At 39.6% G+C, this 27365-nt stretch overlaps 1 protein-coding gene across 1 annotated transcript in view; it reads right to left on the reverse strand.

Moving 5' to 3' along the window:
* The window catches only part of mnta (MAX network transcriptional repressor a), a 28232-nt gene extending 4665 nt beyond the window's left edge, over positions 1-23567 (reverse strand). Inside the window, exons 1-4 of the mRNA XM_028806877.2 lie at positions 23202-23567; positions 14399-14975; positions 13357-13398; positions 12096-12207 (exon numbers count right to left, since the gene is read on the reverse strand). Of these exons, the coding sequence (XP_028662710.2) occupies positions 12096-12207; positions 13357-13398; positions 14399-14975; positions 23202-23274 (804 nt within the window). The 5' untranslated portion in view covers positions 23275-23567. The remainder of the gene's footprint in view (positions 1-12095; positions 12208-13356; positions 13399-14398; positions 14976-23201) is intronic.
* Positions 23568-27365: the final 3798 nt, after the last annotated feature.

A 27365-nucleotide genomic window follows, 5' to 3' on the forward strand; every position in this document is an offset into this window, starting at 1 on the left:
GGACACAGAATGCATTACATTCGAGATATTACAGCTCTCTGAATAATTAAAATACTGAGATGTATACGTGATATCATTTTCATGATGATCGGAATGAAAGCATGTTATTAAATATGAGAACACGGTGGCGCAGTGATTGTTCATATCTCACGCAAGAGGCTTGCTGCACCATGTGCGACCTTCGATGAAATAATTTATTACAGAAGTACTGTCTCTTTCAAACGTACTAACCTCCAATTCCTGTCCATACTTTTCTTTCTCCAATCGCCACACAATCAGCTCTGTAATAGACGTTAAGCCATTTGTAAGCTTAGAACGCCGATTCTTCAAAACTTTTAAGGAACATTGAAATATCTTCGTAGTACATGTTTAATTATTCTATTCGTCAATCCTTCCAGTATCGCGTCAGCACCAGCAAGAGTACAGTGCAAGGCAGGAGCTATCCTTGAACTAGCTATACGCTGCGGCACCGTGTCCTCACATGTTTAATTATTAGCAATACAGATTATTTAAATGAAGTTAAAGTTTTATCTGTATACTATAAGCAACACATTTTGCTGCATTTCATCTTAAAAATGATATTGTCATCATATGCGCTTTATAAAGTAGCGCAGGTTGTGCAATATTATAACTGTAGTGCAAGTTTACAGTGAGGTGATTGAGTGCGTTTATAGTTCTTGGGATGAAACTGTTTCTGAAACGCGAGGTCCGTACAGGAAAGGCTTTGACGCTTTTTGCCGTGGTTGAGGTAGTGTGTACTTGAAACTGTATACCGATAATTCTCTTTCCGATCATCTGCTGCTGTGATTCACACTCAGATACAGTGATATAAATACTCCGAGTGGTGCAGTGAGAGTAATATGGAAAAAGATGATCTGCTGTGGCAACCCTTAACGGGAACAGCAAAAAGAAGAACAAGATGCAGTGAGTGTAACAACGCTAAAGCAGTTCTGGTATTTGGAATACTTTGGCTATTCCCTGGACCATTACATTGCTGCAGGTTAATTACAATCAGATGCATTACACTAATAAACAATATGCAGTTAATTTCAGTGTATTTATAAAGTTGCGTCAGGAATGTGGAGCTAAGAAAGAAAGGATGAGCACACAGGAACAGTAGTTTGACCATTCTGTGGACCATTATATTGTTACAGGTTAATTACAATCAGATGCATTAAATTTATGAACGATATGCAGTTAATTTCAGTGTATTTGATAAAGCCGCCGCCGTGGATGTGGATCTAAGAAAGGGTAACCATACAGGAACAGTAGCACTGCTTTGACGCTGGGTGCCGCCAGTCTGCAAAACCAGGCGGATAAATTGCGTACGCCAAGGAATGAGTTACCGTGGAAATGTGCGTGGCTTTACGCCAAGTTTAGGTTTTATACATCGCTATTTGAGCGTGGAAAGGTTCGTACGCAACATTTCTCTGCGTACGCACCGTTTATACATGAGGCCCCAGGTTATAGTTTTTTATTTTATACAATTGTCAAAGTGTTAATGTCACACTTAGGAGAAAACTAAAATACCCAAATTCTCTGAATCGTGTCAGCTGTAGCTCTGAGTTCATAGGGCATTCACATAAATTTTTTGACTCAGAAACTTGTATTTACTGTAAATTTGATGCACATACATGCACCTATTGTTGACGCATTAAGTGAGAAATCTCCTTAGAACTGTCCTTATAAATGGGATACAGGAACAAAAATGTAGTGCCGTTGATGCTGTGTGAGGACCTATGTGAGGTCAGACAGTAAAAGTTCTAGCCCCTTGAGCCAATTGGTCTCCTATAATAATGACCAGTACTGTATAAAAAGTGTTTGGGTTGTCAGTGACATGGAGTTATACAGTATATTTGCACTGCAATCCTCTCACACAGGAGAATACAGCAAACCAGCAAAAGGATGAATGAAAACTACCAGCCAGATGAAATAAAACAAATCTCTCTCTCTCTCAACAAGAGTTTTGCATTGCTTAAACTTTAAAGTCCAACAAAATTACACTAGTTTTTCTAATGTGAAGGTTTTCTGTGAGCAAAATAAGTTTATATTTTGGCAGACTAAAACCTTTCCTGCTGCATGTATATGTTTAACTGGTCTTCTTATGGCTATCAATTGTTGTTTGCCTGAAGACAGAACAACTGATTGTACCCTCTCTCTCTCTGGCCTCATTTCATAGATGTACACCCACCACTGTCTACTTGGCTGGCACTGTCAAAACAACAAGCTGATTGTAGAGTGAGCAAGGGAGGCCCTGCTGACAGGCAAAAATGACCCACTTTCCCCTTGCAGTCAGCTGAGCTGGGAGCAGCAATGGCCAGGGAAGCCAAGGACACTCAGTCAGAAAGGAATGTGGGGCAAATCTGTAGCCAGGAAAGGATTATTGAACTAGGCAGCATGAGAGTTCTGAACACGAGGAGTGGAAGAAAGCTCGGAGTTTTACAGTGTGTACTCACCTGCACATTGCTTTCTGTGAAAAATATTAAAACAAATTATTGCATACTTAACACACAATTTCCTCCTCAACCCCACACCTGTTCTCTTCTTGACCTTCTAGTACACTGTAGCTTTATGACTTATGTTTGCTTTCAGTCCCACAATTTATGTGTAAAACAATGAATAACTGACAGTAGTAATTTATAAATGCCTTGACAAATAAGTATACAATTGGCAGCTAGATCTTCTCAACCAGTTTGTGATAGGGAAATCAGCTAGCACTTGAACATCTAAAGCACAAAATAATCTGGAAACCTAGCTGTACTGTGAGCACCTATCTATAATGCCCAGGTAGAATGGTGAAACATGCAACATGATGCAAGCAGGTGGAAGGTACTGCTAGAAAGAAGAATCACCTCAACCTCCCTGTGAAATGCTTCGCAACCCTTGGCTTTCAAGCCTGAACAGCATTTAAGTTCCAGCAAATGAGATACAGATATTCCATCCTGTTGCCACAGCAACAACAGACAAACCCACACTGTATCTATGACAACTGAATTCATTAGGTCATGCTGCACTGCTGTGATAGGCTGTTTGGAGCAAAGCTCTATCTGCCCCCCCCCCCCCCTTTTTTCTGCAGTATTCATCTGCAGTCGACAGAGCAACAAGTCGCTTCCAACCAACTTTCCCTCCCAGTCACTGTGGATATTTATTCAGCTGTGAAAGAATAAGAAAAAGTACAAATTTGATCTAATTATTTAGTAGACTCAGTGCACACAGCTGAATGATACAGTCTTAACCACAACCTGGACATGCACCCCATTAGTTTCAATGAAGGTTCACTTACTGACTTTACCAATCCTTTATTTTGCAACTTCATATCCCAACAATATAGTTCTTTATATAATAGAGTTGAATGGTCTAATGAGTTACACATAACATAGATCGTTGGGAGATGTGATGGAAGGAGACCGATGCCCTATTTACTTTGTATATCAATTCCCACAATAAAATGTTTCTGAGAAATTACACTGTCCAAGTATTCATTTACATTCTGAAACGTGCCAGTTCTGAATAATGGCTTGTTCTGAAGCCAAGGTATTCAGTGCACAGACATACACTCATTACTGGAAACATTACATTCTAGCTATTAAGTAATTAAGATGCATGCAATACAAAGACATTATAAAAATAATTTGATTAAAGTATTCTAAATAGAGCAACATTTTCTGGACTCATAGCAGAAGCATTTGTTTGTGAACTTGAGACCCTAAGCATTCTAAAATTCTGCTGCCCAAAGAACTTTAACACACAACAACTTCATGTTACCCTGTACTAATATAAACTGGAACAACATTTGGGGGACATACAGTAATGCCATCATAGTCCACAATCAAGCATTTACGGTATATCTGCAAATTCTGCATTTAAGTCACAGCTAACTGCAGTTTACAAAATCATGGAGTAATAAGACAGCCATTTCTAAAATTAAAAAAGGTGCTATTAATACTCAGCAGCTTTACCAACTTGACTGGATTTTTCTTAAGCATTTAAAATTCCTGTAGTTGTGATCCTCTTATACCTTATGCATCATTAAATAAAGAATACACATACGGTAGTGAAAAAAGAAAGCAGAAACAGGTTGCAGAAAAATACAGGGTTATACAGCACATATTGGGTGCAAGCTAGAAGTTCTAAAAATGACACAAAGCTTTTTCTGTAATTTCATGCTTTAATCTCATAGCCGGTTCCTGATTTAGAATTTCAGGATCAGGAACTGTTAATCAGTGTCCTGTACCTCCAAATGCATACAATAATCAAAAGTTTCATTTTGTTTTTACAAACATTTTTCTCTTGGGAACCATTATGTGTTTTAGTATGCAGCAAAAATCTGCATCCTTGTTAACTATTCAAAGTGACGCTATTATTATTATTATTGGGTATGCTACGTTTGCCTCAAATTAGCTTTTCAATCCTTTCTCAGTGTAAAATAAATGGGTTTGAGCAGGTTGCTATTTGTATCTTTGGTATCTTTGACACCAGTATGTCTTTTAAAACACATATTACTAAACTATCCAAGATGTTTTTTCTATCTTAAAAATATTTGAAAATTAAGGTATTTTTTAAAAATGAAGCCTACAGAGAAATTAATTTATGCATTTATTTCTAGTGCAATTAATTACTGTAATGCATTATTTACAGGCTGTCTGCATCGTTCTATGTGCATTTTTCAGTTCATTCAAAATGCTGCTGCAAACATTATTACGAGAACTATAAAGTACAACCACAATACTCCTATTCCTAAATATTTACACTGGCTTCCAGTTAAGCTGTGGGCCGATTTCAAAGTCCTCCTTTATACATATAAAGCCTTAAATAGCCATGGTCCTGCTTCACTTATCTGAAATTATCATTACTTACAAATCGGAGTGCACATTAAGATCTCATCGGCCTACTAAAGATTCCAAAGATTAATAAAATAACAGTTTAAGGTCAAGCTTTTAGTTGCAGGGCTCTGCATGATTTTAAAATAGATGTCCTTTCAGTTTCAACTTTTAAGTCCAGACTGAAGAGTCACCAATTTACTCTAGCATATCCCGATTTCAACTACTGATTATCTATACATAATGCATCTGTTTGTTAGTCATTTGTTTTAAATATAGGTAATACAGTAAGTATGAACTTTAATTAACCCTCCTCTGTTCTGTCTCTCTTCTTGGTATTCTGCTCTAGCACTAGGTGCCACTGCTCTACATCCAAGCTGTTTCTCTGCCTATGGAAAGACATCTAAAATACTGAAACCATTAGAATTAACGGATGAAAAGAGTCTGTCGTGATAACGTAAGATGCCCAAACACAGACTCTAGGGAAGAATGCCCAAGGGAAAATGGGTGGCCATTTGGCCTAGGTCTTAGTCTTTAGGACTGAGGGTGTCTGACTCTGTCTTTGACTTTGTCGGTTATAACTGACTGTAGACTCCCTCAGAGGTTTATTTTCTGTTGACTGGAGTTTTTGTTTTCCTCTCCTCTGATGTCAATGGGTCATAGTTCAACAACTAATTAAATTGACAGATAATGCCAGGCTCCAATTATGTTTATCATTTTCAAACTACTCCGTTTTCCTGTCTGTTTAAACAAATCTTGTGTCTTTATGTATGCTCATTATGTAATTAGTCTTTGAACTTGTCACAGCATTCGGAAGTCTGCACTCAATGAAGAGCACTATACAAAAATTAACTGAATTGAAAAGGAAAAGATGTGAAATGAGCATAAAACACATTTTCTTATGTAAAAAGTAATTTGAATATGATAGCATTATCCCCATTATCTCCAACTGCTCTTCCTCTTTCCTGTTGCCTTAGGGTAGCATTAACAGAAGAGAGGTTAATTCTTAGTCTGAATTAGACAAAATACAGTAATCCCTCCTCCATCGCGGGGGTTGCGTTCCAGAGCCACCCGCGAAATAAGAAAATCCGCGAAGTAGAAACCATATGTTTATATGGTTATTTTTATATTGTCATGCTTGGGTCACAGATTTGCGCAGAAACACAGGAGGTTGTAGAGAGACATGAACGTTATTCAAACACTGCAAACAAACATTTGTCTCTTTTTCAAAAGTTTAAACTGTGCTCCATGACAAGACAGAGATGACAGTTCCATCTCACAACTAAAAGAATGCAAACATATCTTCCTCTTCAAAGGAGTGCGTGTCAGGAGCACAGAATGTCACATAGATAGAGAAAACAATCTCTAGCAAACAAATCAATAGGGCTGTTTGGCTTTTAAGTATGCGAAGCACCGCGGCACAAAGCTGTTGAAGACGGCAGCTCACACCCCCTCCGTCAGGAGCAGGGAGAGAGAGAGAGATAGAGAGAGACAGAGTTTGTTTTTCAGTCAAAAATCAATACGTGCCCTTCGAGCTTTTAAGTATGCGAAGCACCGTGCAGCATGTCGTTTCAGGAAGCAGCTGCACAAAAGATAGCAACGTGAAGATAATCTTTCAGCATTTTTAGACGAGCGTCCGTATCATCTAGGTGTGCGAACAGCCCCCCTGCTCAATCCCCCTACGTCAGGATCAGAGAAAGTCAGCGCAAGAGAGAGAGAAAGTAAGTTGGGTAGCTTCTCAGCCATCTGCCAATAGCGTCCCTTGTATGAAATCAACTGGGCAAACCAACTGAGGAAGTATGTACCAGAAATTAAAAGACCCATTGTCCTCAGAAATCCGCGAACCAGCAAAAAATCCGCGATATACTGTATATTTAAATATGCTTACATATAAAATCCGCGATGGAGTGAAGCCGCGAAAGGCGAAGCGCGATATAGCGAGGGATCACTGTAAATAGAATTTAATCTATCAATTTTTTGTTGTGAACACCACTCCATTGCACTGAAAAGTACAATTTTACAGAGATACATATCACTGCCAATTCAAGTGACTTGATGCAGGTCAATGATAGTGACTTAACTGGCAATCTAGGTTATTACATTAAAATCATAGCAGTCTGAAGTCTCAAATTTCTAGTTCTTTTCTGCTGTTGTTGCCGTCACTAGTTTATTTAAACAGTTAAAACAGCAGAGCATAACTTTTGATCTCTGACGGGTTTCTTCTTTTGCTTGCCTGTTGAGAAAAGGGGTGGGGAGTTACTGTATGTCCCTTTTCAATATTTCCAAAGAAAAAGGATCTGACTGCTCTCACAAACAACATGGCTGAACCTGAAATTTAAGGTCGCTGTAGTTAGGAATTTATGCTAATTATAAAAATAGCAGTACTTCTGTGCTACTCCCAGATGCAAAGATGTACTTTGACAGACCTGAGTCTGGGTCACACATTGTGTAGTCCAGTGTTAAACTTAGTACTTTTGTCACATGTAAAGGATGGGCTGCTCAAAAGACACTGTTTAGGCCATACACAGACATGGGTGGACATTTATAAGCCCTTCTACACACCGCTAAGTTTTTCTTGCCATGGCTTTTAATTTTGCCTGCCTTACTCTAGAGATATAATGTGCTATCTGAAATGTTTTGTTTTTTTACTTGAGACCTATTGGGACTTGAAGCCATGTGGGTGGGAAACACCAAAATTTAGGAGAATATTGATACTAATACATAAGTCAATTCTCTTTGAAGTGTTGCATAGAATTGCTTGAATTTAAATTAAAATAAGTAATTAGGTGGACATTTGCCAGGTTATTCACCGTTACTTAATCCTGTTAGAACTGTCCCCTCAACTACACTTTCATTTGGCCTTCATCTTGATATAGGGTGCAATAACTGCAACTGCACAATTTTCAAAGAGTTTAAATTGCATGATAGGATTATCAGCATTACAAATGTTACCATATATATTGGAAGTCTAATGAAGGTGACAAAGTTTAAAAATTCATTGGAATAGCTAAATAGTATAGTGACTGCTTACCTGACAATTAATTGCCACTACTTGCATTTTCTTTCATGGTTAGATGCAAGTATTCATGCAGCTAGTTACCAACTTTATCTGCAATACTTCAAATATTAAGATACTACTTCAAAATGTACCAAACACATTCAAAATTTCAGTGGGAGGAACTATATCATCATCTTTCCACAAAGTGTCACCTCATTCGTATATTAGTCAATCATACAATTTAAAGAACAAGCAGAATTTTACTATCCTAAAAATATAAACCAAATTTTGAAAAAGCCCAACCATCCTGTTTTGCATAATGTGATAAAATGACAGAATTTTAAATGTATTTATAGTGTGTGTGATTCTCAATAATAATAAAATTCTTTATTATTAAAAGTTGTACATGGAAAAGTTATTTAAAATGCGACCTTCATTTCTCATTAAACATTAAATTGAGGCAGTTACATCACATCTGCAGTTTCATGTTCAACTAAACTTTGCATACATTATCAGAACCAGTTAATGCAATTCTTGTCACAAGAAGCCAAAGCAAAACAGAAACTCTGGAAAGGGTGCCAGTCCATCACTGGGGCACGCTCATACACACACTCACTCACTCACTCACTCACTCACTCACTCACTCACTCACTCACTCACTCACTGCCTGCAATCCTGGTACATGGCTAATAGTAATATCAGTTTAAAAAAATATCAGTATTTCTATGTTGGCCAAACCAACTATTTCATTCAGCCAATAAAATATAAAATCTTAACATGCATCAGGAACAAGAAATTTAGTGAAGGACTGCTTTTCATGTACAAGTTTTCAGTAGCTCAAATTTTTTATTTTCTCTACAAGTTATGCTTTATGACAGAAAAAGATGGGAATTCAGTTTTTAGAAAGTATGTTTTTTCATTTTAATTGATTTATATCTAAACTTCAGCTACACTTAGCAGGCAGAAATAGGAACTTGGATAAAATTGTATGCTAAACATTTGACTGTATCTACAGTTACAAATTAAAAAAAAGACTGCAACTGCAGAAGACTGTATTACTGGATTCTAGTACTACAGACTACAATACAAAACGCACAAGGATAAGTGTGGATCTGAGCCCATAATGTTATTCAGATTCTTAAACACTAGACTTTACTGTTTTTCATAGCCATTTCTCTTTGAAACTCTAGATAAAAAATGTAATATAAAGTTGAATCAAATCTCGCTTTCCACATCTATTTACTGACCTCCAAGACACCCACACTGAGTATCTGTACATTTCACTTTTATAACAAATGCAAATCAAAGATTACAAGCTATATAGCCTATTAACAACGGAGACCTTTGGAGTTTGTTGTTAACTAATAAGATTCTGCGGAATAGCCAGTAACCAAGTTCAGACTCAAAGGGGCGCAACCTTTTCATTCAACCCTCTCATACATGGTCTCTGTCCTTCTCTCCCTCTTCCTGCACGCAGTGTCTCTCTCTCTCTCTCTCTCTCTCTCTCCCTCTCCCGTAAATGTACACACTTCACCTCCACCTCCTCAGGCGCACGCTTAATTTCTCTATTACACTTGCAGTGCTCATGTTTCAAAGAAACACAAATAAAACATGAGGTGTGGCCTTCCACTGCTGCTGCACGGATGTCTCCTCCTGCGCTTATGGAGCAGGAGGGGGGATCCGAGCACGCGGCTGGTGACGTCACCGAGCTCGAGTTAGCCATGTGCTCAGCTCTCACGTGGGAGTAGAGGCTCCTGGAAGAGGCAGTCTGGGAATCCAGGAGGGAGGGGGAAGGAGGGAGGGAGGGATCTCCAGAATGAAAATATCAGACAGGGATTTAAAAATCACAAGAGTAGGAAGGGAGAGGGAGGGAGAAAGAGAGAGAGAAACCGAGCCAGCAGGCGAGACAAATAATGAGACGAGCCAGAGACTCGAGGGCAGGCAACAACATGACTTCTTCTAAGCTTAGATCTCCCAAAGTATCTAGTTGCTCCCACATACTTGCCTAAGCGTTGTGATTTTTCTTGTGAAGTGCTTTCTACAAAATGTATTCCAAAAAAGCCTCAAACAATGCCAGAGAGCAAAAGAGTCTGCTTTTTCTTTAGCCATATAAAGCCATATTAACGACCGCTGCACGTTGCCTTCAGTTCACAAGTAATGCTGTACTCTTTTTATTTTGAGAACTGAAGGCTACATGCAGCAGTGATATTTTTGGGATATCTTTGTTCCTTCTTTTTTTAAATAGTCTTTGTCTGGACTCTTTATACGTTTCTTTTTGATGATATTGTTGACAAACACCACCATTCATGCACAAGTGCTTTTCTAGTGTTGTGCAGCAGTTGATATGTAATTGCAATGCTTTGTTTGGTGTGGTTCACTATTTGGATATACCATACTCAAGAAGATCTTTTTGGTGTAAAATACCATATACTAAACAGCAGATACCCTATTTCAAAGTCGTCTTCTGCCTTTATGATGCATTTATCAGGAAGAATTGTACCAAACACCCACTGACCGAGTGAACACGATATACACCTGATGCAAAGTCTTTTTTAAGGCAAGACTATATAAGCAAGCTCACAGTAAAGTTAAGATTTCTAATTCTATGTATAAGAGTGTTCCAAGCAAAACAGACACCAACTTCGTTATATTATTCATGCAGATCTTCACGTGTTTCTCGGCCCCTAGACACACAGTATGGTGCTGCACCTACAGTGATAAAGCAGCTGTGCATGTTTCTATGGCAACTGTGCTCCCAGCAACAGTGACTGCCCAGCCGAGTTCCTGGGAGAGTACAACTGTGTTTTCTTTGTGTGAGAAATTCTGGTGATAACCTGCCTTCACACAGACTAATTCATCAAAAAGCTGTAGGTCACTGGTACGTCAAAAGGGCAAATCTGCCCCTGGACATCCCCCTACTTTCAATCAAGAATGACATAATTAACTCATTTGATAGGCTTGCTTTCCAAAAAAAAAAAAGGTGGGCAAATTACAGCTGGGGGAGGGAATATATGTTTGGCATCTACAAACCACCAGTCCATCTCACTCCTACTCTTTCCCTTATTTAATCTGATCCACAAATGTTACGCTGAAAGAACTGTTGCAAACAGCATGGTGCCTTCAATAGGTGTACGCCTCTTTGCAACTAAAATTCGTCATTACTGCACAGCTGTATCTACAAGAAAGAACTTTGTGGACAGCAAGTTATTTATAATAAAAAACATGACTTCACACAAATCTCCGAATGAATGCAAGCAGTTCAAACCACACTCTTAACAGAGAGCTACACTAAACTAAATAGTGCAATTCTATGAAAAATTGTAATTTAAATGATGAGTAGGATGCAAAAACAGTCTACTAAATCTAGTGGAAGCTTTAAGCCCATTATCTGTTCCAGTGACAGCTTTACGGTAAGTCTTCTTTAAGACACATTTATTTGTATCCAGCTGCCATGGTAGGGGACTCTACTACAAATACATTTTCAAAACGGGGGAATGAGTAATCCCCAGTACAGTTCAATGGTATGAGGTCTATCAAAACTGACTTCATTACATATCAGTCAGTCAGTCATTGTCCAACCCGCTATATCCTAACACAGGGTCACGGGGGTCTGCTGGAGCCAATCCCAGCCAGCACAGGGCACAAGACAGGAACAAATCCTGGGAAGGGTGCCAGCCCACCGCATGGCACACACACCCCCACACACCAAGCACACACTAGGGACAATTTAGGAACGCCAATGCACCTAACCTGCATGTCTTTGGATTGTGGGAGGAAACCAACGCAGACATGTAAATTCCATGTAAACTCCATGCAGGGAGGACCCGGGAAGCAAACCCAGGTCTCCTTACTGCGAGGCAGCACCGCTACCACTGCGCCACCGTGCCACCCCATTACATATCAATGATGGCTAAAAATGCAAGTGACTCCTACATGGAACAGATAAAATCTACATCTTTCAAAACACAAAATAACCTTGGCCTGAGCAGAAATGATATTTTAAAGGAAGTCAGCTAATCTGTTCACCCTACCATAGTATTTAAAAATGACACTAATCACACAACTGTGTAAATGTTAAATTGTATAAAAATATAACTACAGCAAGCAAGTCTATTAGCCTCAGTTCACTTTTCACAGTTCACAGGTTCAACCCCTACACGTCCACTTACAGTGGTGTGTGTTCCAACATCCCATCCCCTAAATCGGTGAGAATGGCCAAGACCTCCTGCACTTCACTCTTAACAGCTGCACATTCCACATACCATTGGATCACTTACCTGAATGTACCTTAAGGCACTCCGCAGCACACTGAGGTTGGATGTCTTCTTGTCATCTACATTGGGAATGTTTCTCTTCAGTGTCTCAAAACATTCCTTTAAATGTGCCCGCCTGTGAACAGAGGGTTGGCAAATGAGTTCTTCCCAAAAGTTAATATTTTGAAAAAGAAAAAAAAAAATACATGGCAACATAGAATGAAATGAACCCAGATGTTTATCTCACACAAATTTTAAACCTATTTCGAACTCAAAAATTCTAATTTCTTCAAGGACAATATGTATAAGGTTTTTTTTGTTTTTTTTTAGAATGGATTTAAGTATCCCATCGGTGACTGGTATTTCATTACAAATGTAAATGTGTAGTGCGCAATTTTTCTGGACCACATTTTGGCTTCTTGCAAAAGTGAGCAGAATTAATGGGCTGTGGAAAAGAATGGAAGAATTTCTTGTTTACAAATATATGTAGGAGTTAGTTGTCAGAGTATCAAATTTATGGACTTTACTTTTGGAACCACATTGCCAAGATGTTTACTTACATACTGTATATACTGACAATATTTTAAATAAATTAGTGCATACACGCTCAAAAAATACATATGCATTTTTTTTTGCACATTTAATCAAATACATACAGTGAGTACGAGAAATCTGACCACAAAGACCAAACAGAAAAAATACAAAAATGAGACAAACAGTACACAAAATATAATAGTCTAGATATTAAAAGAAACTCAGACTGCCCTCACTCCCTCTTCCCAGTCCTGCAGGGAGACACGAAAAAGTTAAAGAGCCATTATCTAATAAAAGCCTAAATAAATAACCCAGCAGCTTCTTCCCAGGTATGCAAGGATTTACCAGATGCTCTATTAATACGAGTTTCAGATAACTGTCAATGATATAAAATGAGTAAATCCAGTGACACGGAGTAACTAAATTGAGTGATTTCCATCTGGACGCTAACAACAATTTGGCAGCAATTCTACCTAAAATAAAGTCTTTCTTTTGGAAAGAGGACAGCCTGAATTAAGATGTATTTAATAACATAAATATGTGAGGAGACAGAGGGAATTTATAATTTAAAAGATGTAGATAATAAACACATGACCAAAAAAGAATAAACAAGAGGACAAAACCAAAAGGTATGCATAAAGGCACTAGGAAATTTAGGTACAGGAATGCTTACCCATCAATAAAACACAGTTATTAAAAACAGGGGTCTCAGTGTGCCACTTATGGAGAACATTTTAAGAGTAACACCTACCTGTTTTTTTCCAGCTTGTTGTGCACTTCTCTTGTCCCAGCCCTGTAAATACAAAGTGGAGTAACGTCACATATGGTAGCTTAAGTCTGCAGACAGAGTACAATGGCCAATAACAAATTCATAAGACCTTAATGTTTAGCTCCAGTGCTGGTGTTGGCAGTAGCTTTGCTTTTTCAGCTCTGACTAGCAAATGGAGAAGAACCTTATCTTTAAGAGCTCCTTTAGTAAAAGGATGACATTGGTGGATGTTGAATTGCTCTCAGGTGGTCTCTGCCCAACTTATTGCTGAGGATGCAGTTTAAAGGAACCAACTTATAAACTCCAGCGGAGAGAGCTAATTATTAGCAGCCTGTTCAGCAGCATTCCTCGGACATGAATCATGCTAACTTGACAAGCCCTTCCACGTTCGCTCTGCTTACATAGCCAATCCACCCACATAAAGTGATCAATCAAGGAAGAACTAGATGCAATCTAGTGTGGGTTGCTATAACCAGTTGCAGTGCCCCTGGATTAAAAATCTGCAAGTGTGCATGACAGATTACAAAACAAACACATTAAAACACATACAGTTAAATTACCAGTATCTGAGTTTAACGGCCAATGTAGAACAGAGAAACAAAAGTAAAATCTCCTCAGCAAGACCAAACTGAATGTCTAAGTAGTGTATGGCCACTCAATACAGTTTATAATCAGATGTAGTTTCTACATTTTCTTAATCTACAAATACTTTGTTTAACAGACAAACATATTACTGTGACCTCTCTTTCTAACTGGAGTTGAATCTGCTTCAGCCACATTGCCATTGTCTAACTCTTATCTCCTCTGTTTCTGTAGCATTTGCTGCATCCTTTTTTGTTTAAGTCCAAACTATTATCCTTTTCAGAATAACTAAACTTGTTTGTAAATTACAGCCATGGATTTCCTCTTTAGTAGTTAAGATTTGTCCCAGCTATGCTCTCTGACATTCCACACTATCTGGATATCAGGATTATTTGCTTTATTTGCACATAAAGCAATTGATTTTGTTTCTCTTAAAACGTACCCTCCAGGTCGTCTCTTCTGCTCCATCTGCCTTGAGTCTTCAGCACTCCCCAACTTGGCTACAGAACTAGAAGAAAGATGTGCAGAGGGCTGCGATTGGGGTAGGACTGATGGTTGAATTACATGATGTTGGGTGGCTGTGACAACTGGGCCTGAGAAAGCCTGAACCAAAGGCTGTGACTGGGACTGCTTGGGGCTGCCATGAATTGGCGAAGCTGAACTGGACTCTGTTTTCAACAAAGAACCAATAGGGAGGCGTTGTGGAACAGAAGGAGAATGACAGTCTTTTGCAGCAGGACTAAGCCGTGGCCCTGGTGGTGAAAGAGTGGAGATAGGAGTCTGAGGTGTAGTCAGCACCGGTGAGCTTGTCACGACGGGTATTGGAAAAACCAAGGGAACTGGTGGGGGCGGCGTTGGAGGTGGGACTGCTGCAGGTTGATGTTCTAAGCATGGCTCATCTTCATGAGTTACATGATTTGTCCGTACTGACACAGAAGGTGGAGCAACTGCCAATACTTCCACTGGTCTCCATTCCTGATCCCGATCCAAGCACAGCTTGTCCTTCTTCTCATTTTCTTCTACAGAAAAAAAAAAAAGGAAACAGGTCAGACAAAACAATGCCTGCAATTCTCCTCAAATTTCCATTCACTCTACTCCAACTGTGCAACTCTTTCCTCCTATTCGACTTTCCAAGATATTCCACCCTACCCTGATCTGCCTATAGTCTTTCAATGATGTCCTTTCTTTGCCCATTTACGGTAATATTCTTCAAACTATGAATTATAAATTTATCCACTTGCTATGTAAACATGGTTCCACTTAAACTGATCCCTTAGGCCCACATTCAGGCTCAAAAGTTGATATTTTTTTCTTTTTTTTACGTGAATTCAAACAAATAGAAATTAACAGGCCATGGATATAATATGAAAATTCATCTCACCTTCTAGATCAGGGCATGCCCACCCATATCTATAAAGTTATTGTGAGTATTTCTCACTTCAGAACAGCTACAATAAATCCACTCAGATAAAGAAAGATTTTAACACATAATAAACCCACCACTGTGACATGAATGCATTATGTTGCATATTCTATTATATTTTGAAATTATTATTATTATTGAAACAAAATCATTAAAAATCACAAAAGAAATTACTTCTAGTAAATAAGACCCACAACAGGGTGACAAGCCACAGCTTCCCTGTGAGATTTTCCAGGAATTTGCACATTCCTCAGACCTAAATGAGACTGAGGTTTTTACGTAGATTTCATACAGTATCTGGTTAGGCTCAAATATACAAAAAAGACATCTAACAACATCATAAGGACATTCGAGGAAAATGAAATGTTCATAAATCCATCCATCCATTTTCTTAATGCATTTATCCAGGACAGGGCTGTGTTGTTCCATGCCTTGTACTCAATGATTGTTGGGATGTTCATAAACAAAAGTACAAAATGTACAAAATACAGCTATGCTGCTTAGTAGCCACCAGCCCAAGACCCTCCCTCACTCAAGCTACACTACCAACCACCTCTGAACAAAACTACAAAAGGCAAGTGCTTGGGTTGCTATAGAAACATATACCATCTCCAGACATGGAAACAACTCTGCGGTCTCATACAGTTATGGCACTAACATTTTTTTTTTATTTAAAAAAGGCAAAAGGCCAAGAAATAAACATCCATTGCCTCCAACACCCCAGTTAAGATCTAACGTCCAGCAGTGAATTTTGCAGGTTTGCATCTGGCAGGATGCCTCAACTGCAATAACATGCTGACACTATGGGATGAACCAAATAGGATTTTGCACTTATAGCAGTTTTCCTGAAATGAGAAGAATCACAAAGTAAACGAGAAGCATGTTCTCCACATAAACACTACATAAGGCTCCAGCCAAGTACCCTTTGCCATAAATAATGTGTTAAGTGCATCAAGACACCAGGGATTCATTCCCTAATTGTATGTGTATCTAGTACTCTACTATAATCTACAAAAGCAGAACCACATTCAGACCTCACCTCCCACAGCAATACTAGCATTTCCGACTGGAATATTATAATTGTCCTTCTTACACATGCTCAGATGCATGTACACTCTCACAAACATCTGTCAATGAAGTAGACTCCCTGTCCCTCATGGCATCTTCTCTGCACACATTCTCATCCTTAAACAGTCCTTGTTGGTACTCTATAGAGCTTCAAATATGCAAGAGAACTAAAATATACTGCTCCACTGAGATACAGTCATATGAAAAAGTTTGGGAACCCTTCTTAATTCTTTGGATTTTTGTTTATCATTGGCTGAGCTTTCAAAGTAGCAACTTCCTTTTAATATATGACACGCCTTATGGAAACAGTAGTATTTCAGCAGTGACATTAAGTTTATTGGATTAACAGAAAATATGCAATATGCATCATAACAAAATTAGAAGGTGCATAAATTTGGGCACCCCAACAGAGATACTGCATCAATACTTAGTTGAGCCTCTTTTCACAAATATAACAGCCTCTAGACGCCTCCTATAGCCTTTGATGAGTGTCTGGATTCTGGATGAAGGTATTTTTGACCATTCTTCCATACAAAATCTCTCCAGTTCAGTTAAATTTGATGGCTGCCGAGCATGGACCGCCTGCTTCAAATCATCCCATAGATTTTCGATGATATTCAAGTCAGGGGACTGTGACGGCCATTCCAGAACATCGTACTTCTCCCTTTGCATGAATCCTTTGTAGATTTCGAACTGTGTTTTGGGTCATTGTCTTGTTGGAATATTCAACCCCTGCGTAACTTCAACTTTGTTACTGATGCTTGAACATTATCCTGAAGAACTTGTTGATACTGGGTTGAATTCATCCGACCCTCGTCTTTAACAAGTCCCTGAACTAGCCACACAGCATGATGGAACCTCCACCAAATTTGAAAGAAGGTAGCAGGTGTTTTTCTTGGAATGTGATGTTCTTCTTCTGTCATGCAAAGCGCTTTTTGTTATGACCAAATAACTCAATTTTTGTCTCATTAGTCCAAAGCACTTTGTTCCAAAATTAATCTGGCTTGTCTAAATGAGCATTTGCATACAACAAGCGACTCTGTATGTGGCGTGAGTGTAGAAAGGGCTTCTTTCTCATCACCCTGCCATACAGATGTTCTTTGTGCAAATTGCGCTGAATTGTAAAACGATGTACAGATACACCATCTGCAGCAAGATGTTCTTGCAGGTCTTTGGAGGTGATCTGTGAGTTGTCTGTAACCATTCTCAGAATCCTGTACATGTGCCGCTCCTGTATTTTTCTTGGCCTGCCAGACCTGGGTTTAACAGCGACTGTGCCTGTGGCCTTCCATTTCTTGATTACACAAGTAAGCCCGCGATTCGCTAGTGAATCGGAAATCCAAGAATGGCAATCAGTTTCTGTTCCGTCCGATATTTGGATGGATGACATATCATGGAGGGTGGGTGCGTCTGGGGAAATGTCATTTAATTAAATAAGCATATCTGTACTAAAGCGGTTTTGTTTTGTGGAGACATGATTCTGTTGCCTTTGCTGACACCGACTGCTGGCAGAGTGGAGCACAGCAAGTTTAGTTAACAGGATGTGGTGTTTATGTGCCAGCCACTGAGTCGGGGAAACCGCTGGGTTTGAGTCTGTGACCGTTATGTGATCCATATTACTGGCACAGTGGATTACAGCAAGTGTAGTGAACAGGTTGTGTTGTTTGGGCGCCACCTACTGATCCTGGGAAGCCGCTGCGTTTGACTCTGCGGCGTGCGCCACAGCGTAATATATGCCTCGGTGGGAAGCCGCTGCATGATAAAATATCATGGAGGGTATATGCGGTGGTGTGGGCAGTCGCGTCCGGGCGGTTGTACAACCTGGCGTGCACGCTTTACCTCAGGTTTAGTTCACAGGTCGTAGGCATGGTAAAGTTTCCACTTAATTCAATAACCCTATTTGAACTAAAGCGGTTTCTTTGTGTGGGCGCCTTCGTTCATTGTTTGTATCTATACGGACTCGTTTACAGGTCATAGCCATACAGGGTCGTGTTTGTATTACTAATCGTTGAGCTCCCTCCATTTGCATACGTGCCTCCTTTGCCTGTGCTGTGTCAAAAGCGCGTTGTGGTCGCGCTCGTTCATTGTGTTTATCCATACGGGGTCGTTTTGTTTTTCCGTTAGTTGAGCTCTTTCATTGTGGAGCCGTGATGTCTTTGCTTCTGGTGTGTGTGAAGCGCGTTGTGGGAGCCTCCTGGCACAGTGGAGTAGAGCAAGTGTATTTTACAGGTTGTGTTGTGTGGGCGCCACCTACTGACTCTGGGAATCCGCCACGTTTTGGGAAGCCGCTGCGTTTGACTGTACAGGTTGTGTTGTTTGGGTGCTCAGAGGTTGTGTTGTTTGGGCACCACCTACTGTCTCTGGGAAGCCGCCGCATTTTGGCAGCGTTTGACTGTGGACTCTGGGGTGGGCGCCAAGGCCGCAGTGCGCATGCACTTCGGTGCGTCCGCTGTGCTTAAATTAACTGTGGTTTAGTAAGATAGATTCCTTACAGTTGAAACTGACAGTTTAAACCTCTGAGATAGCTTTTTGTAGCCATCCCCTAAACTATAATACTGAACAATCTTTGTTTTCAGATCTTTTGAGATCTTTTTTGTTGAAAGTAAATTATTATGTAGGCTGAGAGGGATTCCCAAACTTTTTCATATGACTGTATGTAAGTGATGTTACACACATTTTAATATTTCAAATATTTGACAAATTTATTCTTGTTTATTATGTACTTCTACCTCATGAAGTAAATCATTACATTTCTTATGAACACCCCGAACTAGGGTGGCTTATGCTAATTCAGACTTTTTTTTTCCACTTACCAGAGGCACACTTGTTAGATTATTTGTTATTTGTGAACTCTACAGTATGAATGTTTGTGTACATGAGTGTGTGTATACTGTTTTATTGCATTACCAAATTTCATTAGAACACTCGGATCAAAGTGTTTAAATCCCTTCAGCTGACAGAAATTTGATACCATTTTAAGCAGTTCTGGTATATATGCTGTAGAGCTACTAGGTTATTCTGAAATTTCACACACATTAAAGCAGATAGGTATGTGTCAGAAACAGTATATCAAATCACATTACCTTCTTCATAAAAAAAAATTAACAACAGAACCTCATAGTGTAATTAGGAAAGGAAGATTTTAAGAATATAATCTCTTCTTGGAAGAAGACTACAGAGTTTAAAACCAAGGACAAAACTAATGGGCACATTAATAAGACATCATACAATCACTAAAATCTCATGAAAATTACACCACCAGCGTCATTCAACCCAGTTTTGATTTTGGGCACATCCAATACATTTTTAAATAGTAAATTGTTTCACCAAACAACAAATCTTTTAATTCTTGCGGATACGCCTCTTAATTGGGAAGAAACACTACTTTTTCCCTGATGGCAAAACGAATTAGATGATCTACAAGTCTCTGAATTAAAAGTTTAAATCTGAACAATATATTCAATCTCTTTTCGCTGTTCCATTATTTCACCGAGTAATAATTTCCGTTTGTTTGTGCTAATGCGATCTTTACTATCATTTTTTGAGACTTTCAAATTTTCGTACTTCCATTATCTCGAACCTGTTCTGCATGTGTATTGCGCCAAAGTTTTTGAATTCTTTACTATGTTCTACTTTGTCATCTACTCTTTGTCTTTTATTTCCGGCACCGGTCGTGGCTAAATCTCTTAGCACAAAGTCTCATCTCGCGGGACATGAAAGTATCTCTCTTAAAAAGTCATGTCTTGTCCCAACAACAACAACAAGAACATTTATTTATATAGCACATTTTCATACAAAAAGTAGCCCAAAGTGCTTTACATAATGAAGAAAAGAAAAATAAAAGACAAAATAAGAAATTAAAATAAGACAACATTAGTTAACATAGAAAAAGAGTAAGGTCCGATGGCCAGGGTGGACAGAAAAAACAAAAAAAAAACTCCAGAAGGCTGGAGAAAAAAATAAAATCTGTAGGGGTTCCAGGCCACGAGACCGCCCAGTCCCCTCTGGGCATTCTACCTAACATAAATGAAATAGTCCTCTTTGTAGTTAGGGTTCTCACGGAGTCACTTGATGTTGATGGTCATACAGACTTCTGGCTTTTAATCCATCCATCATTGTTGGAACATCACGGTGCTTTGAGTAGACACCAAAAGGACAACGGAAAAGGAAACAGAAGAGAGAGTCCCAGGATTTTTTTATTATAATAGAGAGATATGGACATGGGAATCTAACCACTGAATCATTTAAATGTGCATTTCAATTTTATTTCTAACAAGTAGGTATCCAAGGAGAAACTCAAGATGGAGTTTGAAGGATGACATTTGGCTCACAATATAAAAAACATAAATGTGATGACACCTATCGAATCCCTCATTCATTTAATCATGTAGACAGTGTTAACAGAAGAATAATACAGGGTTTATGCAAAGTGAGTAAATAGTCCAAAAAGAAAAGCCAGAATTGTGGTACTATCTTAATGTTAAATTGGCCCTCCAATAAAATCATTGTCGTCTAACATTACAAGATATATTCTAGATACTCTAGGAACATTCTGGGAGTCCAAGCCCAATATCACCCATAATGACATTGTTTGAACTGCACTTCCATAATGCAACAAGAACATTATATTTGTTTTTGTTGCTGTTAAGTACATTCTGGTTATTTCCTGCATTACTTTGTCAATAACATCATTGTAAAACTTTTTCACACAAACTACAACAAACATTTTCAACTCTTACTTTTGCCAGTTATAATAATTTGGTTCACTTTCAGAGTACTGTGTCTTTATGGTCATTCTGAAAATATGTGATAGCACCTTTTGAGTAAAATCACACAGTGTATGAAGAACTGCAGGGAGAAGGGCTGGATCCTCTCCCCATCATTCAGTCTGCAGCGACACACACTTCTCCAGTTAAGAGAAAGAAAAACAAGAGTGCTTACATCTATGTTCCTACTAAATGTTGTGAGAAACTATCCAAAAAATTATCTAAATCAAATTTACATACTAACATGTGTTATCTGTATTCAAATCAAGTGACTTGCTCATTGTCACACAGTGTCAGTATTGGGATATGAACCCGTAACCTCAAGATTGGAAGTTCAAAGGCTTTACCACTATGCCACACTGAACATAAGAAATCTGACAAACAAAAGGAAAACTTTCATCCCAACAAGGTTGTCTCTTTAGCTAATACCCAAGCTGTCTCTATACCACAATCCATTGCTTCTTAAAGGGTGTCATGGCATCTAATACATGGCTCTGCGTTTTGTTCCAGATTCCTACAACTTTTTGCGTAAATAAGTGCTTTCCAGCTTTAGTCCTAAATGTACTTCCCCTTAATTTCCACTGCTGCCTCAAGCATGTGATTGATTTACATTTACTTATTTGGCTGATGTCTTTATCCAAGGTGACTTACAACATTTATGATTGGTTACATTTCTTTCGGTTTTCCAATTGCAGCACAAGCAGGTGAAGTGACTTGTTCAGGGTCACACAGTGTCAGCGGCTGGATATCGTCCTACAACTTAATTGTTTAATGTTCAAAGCCTTACCCACTACACCACATTGCCAGCCAGATTCACCCTTATGCTGAAAGAATTCTGCAAGACCAACTTGTATTTGAAGTCTCCTCTGCTTCTGACACACTGCTGGCAAATAGGTAATTAATTCTATGGATTAATACTAAATAAGCCTTTTGCTTTGTGAATGGTTACTGTGGATACACTTAAGGACTTATCTGTATTGCATAGAATATAAATGTAACGCAAATCACTAAATTAAAACTCAGAGTATCACAGTAAACCTTCCATTTTCACAGCTGTAAGATCGCAAAGTTCACTGGCTCAGTTCCCATCTGGCACTTGCGGAAAGGTTTATAAATCGCACATCGATCCTGGCTCCTACTAATCTGAAGTCTCTTCCCACGTTACTATGAAAGTTGTTTCATGTACGATGAGAATGAACCTGCACGCTGCTGCGGACTGCCCTTTTTGGCCCCGAAAGAGAACACATTTACGCGCGTTATATAATGTAAAGGCGGGAGGGCGGAGAGGAAGAGTCTCAAAGCGAAAGCCCTCCCACTTGCGACACACCCGACACGCACGTGGTCATGAGGGCGGGGCCCAGCCACGAGGTTGCAGATCGGCAGGCGGGCCCGAGTGGACACGTCATCCGTCAAGAACAGCCAAATCCTTCCGCAGGGTTGCAACACTAATGGCGGCGCATCACCACGGTAGAAAGCGTAAATAAAGATGTCAAACAGGAATGCCCAATTCCTAACTTAAGACCCGTAGTAAAACGAATTGATAATGGAACCGCAGAGATTCGGTCCATACAAAAAGCCCGCGTGGCTAGACCCTGCAGCCGAAAGAAGGATAAGTAGGCCGGTCCGGGGTGTCATATGACAGGGCATTATGTAAAGCAGCAGTCAGGCGGCGCCGTAGTAGAGTGCTTACCACGGCCCTTCCCACAGACGCACGGGGACCCTTTACGATTGAGGTAACAATGAAGGTCGCCCTGGGGGCGGGGGTGGTCTACGTGCAGTTTTAGCACTGAAGCGGCAAAGCTCTTTGGAACACTAGAACACTGGCGGCTTACAGCGAAGAAAGACAGCGAGAACACTGCTAGAAATCCACTGCACAGTACACTCCGACTTCTTAATTTTGTGACATAAAGGCAGTCTAAGTCGCAGCTAGTGCTGTTTCTTTAACGTGTCTGCTCACCACCCCCCTACTCTCTACCCCTCCCGCTTACCACGTGTCTTCTGTTGTTGCTGGGCTTGCCACTCCAAGAACCTGGCTGCCTCCAACAGCGTCTCGATGCTCATCGCGCGTCCTTGATGCAGCTCGACCGCCTCCGGAGCGAATCTAATAGGGCGGACAGGAAGGCGGCTGGCTGGTTGTCTGAGCGTCACACTGTTCTGTTGTTCCGTTCACTTATTCTTGCCCCTGTAAATTTTAGTCACTCTTTGAGAGAAAGAAATCTGGATCCCCCTCTCGTGTGAAATATCCTCCAGACAAGGAAAGGGGTTGCAACAAGATGGCGATGAGAGTAACAGAAAACACAAGATGAACAGCTACCCAGAGCAGACCCCGCCCCCCGGCTTCGTGGCCCCGCCTCCCTAATACTATGGCAAGAGTGGAGACCTGGAGCGGATCCCCTCTTAAGTGACCCTGGAGCGACTGGAACAAATCTCCTGCCGAGTTATCCTTCCGTACGTAAGCAAAGAAAAAGTCCGAATTAGCGTAATACGCCCTGATTCGGAGTGCTCATTAGAAATGTAATAATCTACTGCATGATGTTTAATATTTTCAATTGTTAAAGAAATTTGCCTTTTATCATGTGAGGCCACTTGAAGGCTAGATCACTAGTAAAGGATCAAAACTCAAAAATAACATCATGTAATAATCACTGTCCTTGAAAATGTTTTAAAGGAAACCAAAAGTGCTTATGTTGATAATTTGTCGTTTTCACCCATCTGGGAGTGGTTCTTAGAGGGTTGGGACCACTGATAAAGAATCCAATATCAAAAAATATTACTTTATTAGAGAACTTGTAACCTCGAAACAGCATAAAGTGACACTCCAAATGCTTATACTACCGATCCCTATTTTTTCGAAGTTTTATGTAAAGGAGTAATTTTGACACCTTATATCCCATTTGCAGGTGATGTGGCATGCACAGCTTCAAGTCCTTTTGATCATTTTTTCTCAAGACACCTTTATCATAAGGGTACCCTTTCCTGCATAAAACATGATCCAAAAATGGCATATAAATTAGGCTTTTTTGGATCTAGAGTAGAGGACCAAAAAAGCTTGACGTCTTGCACAATTAGACATCAAGACGCATTGATTAGTATATCGTTTGCTGGGCGAGGGTGTCTTGAACCACTTTGGGTTAAAAAACAAAAAACTGAAGCGATTTCAATGCATTCGTAATCAATTCTTGTTAAAAACAAAAAACTAGTGGATCTAGCTAAGAAAAGGACAGCTTGAACCTCCGCCACCTGCACCAATACAGCAGACTTTGTAACTCGTTTTACATACTCAATTAATGCTAACACTGGCATCTCTAACTGTAAATATTGAATATTTTTCCCATCAATTTACCAAACTTGTTTATTTAGTCTGTAGGAGCTTGGAGGTTATTCTAAAGCAGCAGAAGTCCAAACTGGACAGGTTGCTGCTCCATGACAAATCAGCTCATAAGTATTCTACAGGTGCATCTCAATAAATTAGAATATCATTGAAAAGTTAATTTATTTTAGTAATTCAATTCAAAAAGTGAAACTCATTATTATATAGATTCATTACACACAGAGTGATATATTTCAAGCATTTATTTCTTTTCATTTTGCTGATTATGGTTCATAGCTAATGAAAACCCAAAATTCAGTACCTCAGAAAATTAGAATATTGTGAAAAAGTTCAGTATTGTAGACTCATGGTGTCACACTCCACTCAGCTAATTGACCCAAAACACCTGCAAAGGTGTCCTGAGCCTTTAAATGGTCTCTCAGTTTGGTTCAGTAGGCCACACAGTCATGGGGAAGACTACTGACTTGACAGTTGTCCAGGAGACAGTCATTGACACCCTCCACAAGGAGGATGAGCCACAAAAGGTTATTACTAAAGAAGCTGACTGTTCAGAGTGTTGTATCCAAGCATATTAATGGAAAGTTGAGTGGAAGGAAAAAATGTGGAAGAAAAAGGTGCACAAGCAACAGGGATAACTGCAGCCTTGATAGGATTGTGAAGCACAGTCCATTCAAGAATTTGGGGGAGATTCACAAGGAGTGGACTGCGGCTGGAGTCAGTGCTTCAAGAACCACCAAACAGACGTATCCGGGACATGGGCTACAATTGTCACATTCCTTGTGTCAAGCCACTCCTGAACCAGAGGCAACGTCAGAAGTGTCTTACCTGGGCTATGGAGAAAACAGACTGGACTGTTGCCCAGTGGTCCAAAGTCCTTTTTTCAATTGAAAGTAAATTTTGCATTTAATTTGGAAATCAAGGTCCCAGAGTCTGGAGGAAGAGTGGAGAGGCACAGAATCCAAGTTGCTTGAGGTCCAGTGTGAAGTTTCCACAGTCAGTGATGATTTGGGAAGCCATGTCATCTGCTGGTGTTGGTCTACTGTGTTTTATCAAGTCCAAAGTCAGCGCAGCCAACTGCCAGGAAATTTTAGAGCACTTCATGCTTCCCTCTGCTGACAAGCTGCTGAAAATACCAATACCTGGTTTAATGGCCATGGTATCACTGTACTTGATTGGCCAGCAAACTCGCTTGACCTAAACCCCATGGAGAATCTATGGGCTATTGTCAAGAGGAGGATGTGAGACCCCAGACCCAACAATGCAGACGAGCTGAGGGCCGCTATAAAAACATCCTGGGCTTCCATAACACCTCAGCAATGCCACAGGCTGATCACCTCCATGCCACGCTGCATTGATGCAGTAATTCATGCAAAAGGAGCACCAACCAAGTATTGAGTGCATACATGGACATACTTTTCAGTAGGCCAACATTTCTGTATTCATGTTTTTTTTTTTTATTATATTGGTGTTATGTAATATTCTAATTTTCTGAGATACTGAATTTTCAGTTTTCATTACCTGTAAGCTATAATCAGAAAAATGAAAAAGAAAAACACTTGAAATATATCACTGTGTATAATGAATCTATATATGAGTTTCACTCTTTGAATTGAATTACTGAAATAAATTAACTTTTCGATGATATTCTAATTTATTGCAATGCACCTGTACACTCACAAATCTCTATATAAAATATTAATGTCTGTCCATCTGTCACAAGATTACTCACAAACAAATAGGGCTAGAACCATGATCTTGATCTTTGCTGAAAGTTTATATGACCAGATAAAGTTAGGTAGTGGAAACCTGGTGTGCACTTTACTAGTGGAGAGAAAAGTTTGTGATTAAAGCACAGCCCTCATAAGCCCATCAATTGATAATCCTTCATGACACGGTACATACGTGTTAAACATTTTTAATCAAGGGTTAGTTCTTATGTTTGTAAACAAAAGGTAATCAAAGGTTGTTTGTAGCATTTTATTATAGTCTGGGGACCCGGGTTCACTTCCCGGGTCCTCCCTGCGTGGAGTTTGCATGTTCTCCCCGTGTCTGCGTGGGTTTCCTCCTGGCGCTCCGGTTTCCTCCCACAGTCCAAAGACATGCAGGTTAGGTGGATTGGCGATTCTAAATTGGCCCTAGTGTGTGCTTGGTGTGTGGGTGTGTTTGTGTGTGTCCTGCGGTGGGTTGGCACCCTGCCCGGGATTGGTTCCCTGCCTTGTGCCCTGTGTTGGCTGGGTTTGGCTCCAGCAGACCCCCGTGACCCTGTGTTCGGATTCAGCGGGTTGGAAAATGGATGGATGGATTTTATTATAGGACCATATGTCCACGTGATAAATTATACATTATTTGTATATGAGAGAAGAGCTAAAGAATTATTATTGTTATTATTATACACACATATAGATACTGTACATGAGTAAATTAGAAACAATAACTCACTCTTAAATACAAATAAGTACTTCTGGCTTGGATATTTGAGAGCTGCTGCTGTCAATAACAGAGTTGAAGGTGGCTGTAAGATGAGGTCAGGTTTATACTAAAAAGGCATGAACTTAATGACACATCAGCTATTAAAGCGTAATTAGGGTGTTTTGTAAAGTGAAGCAGGCATGAGTTATAGACAAGAAAGAAGAGTAGAGAAGGAAAAACATGAAACTAGAGCAGGTAAAAAGTTGAGAATGCCTGAGTGGGTGTAAAAGCTGGTCAGCAGAGAGTAGGAATTGTCAAACAAGTTCTTCTTTCCTATTAAAGACTTAAGTTTAGCCTGTGCTATTTTTCTTTGGTGGTTTTATGTGAGAGATTGTATAAATAGTTCAGAAAC

The sequence above is a fragment of the Erpetoichthys calabaricus genome, chromosome 8 (assembly GCF_900747795.2).
Source record: "Erpetoichthys calabaricus chromosome 8, fErpCal1.3, whole genome shotgun sequence".
NCBI classification, from domain to species: domain Eukaryota; kingdom Metazoa; phylum Chordata; class Cladistia; order Polypteriformes; family Polypteridae; genus Erpetoichthys; species Erpetoichthys calabaricus.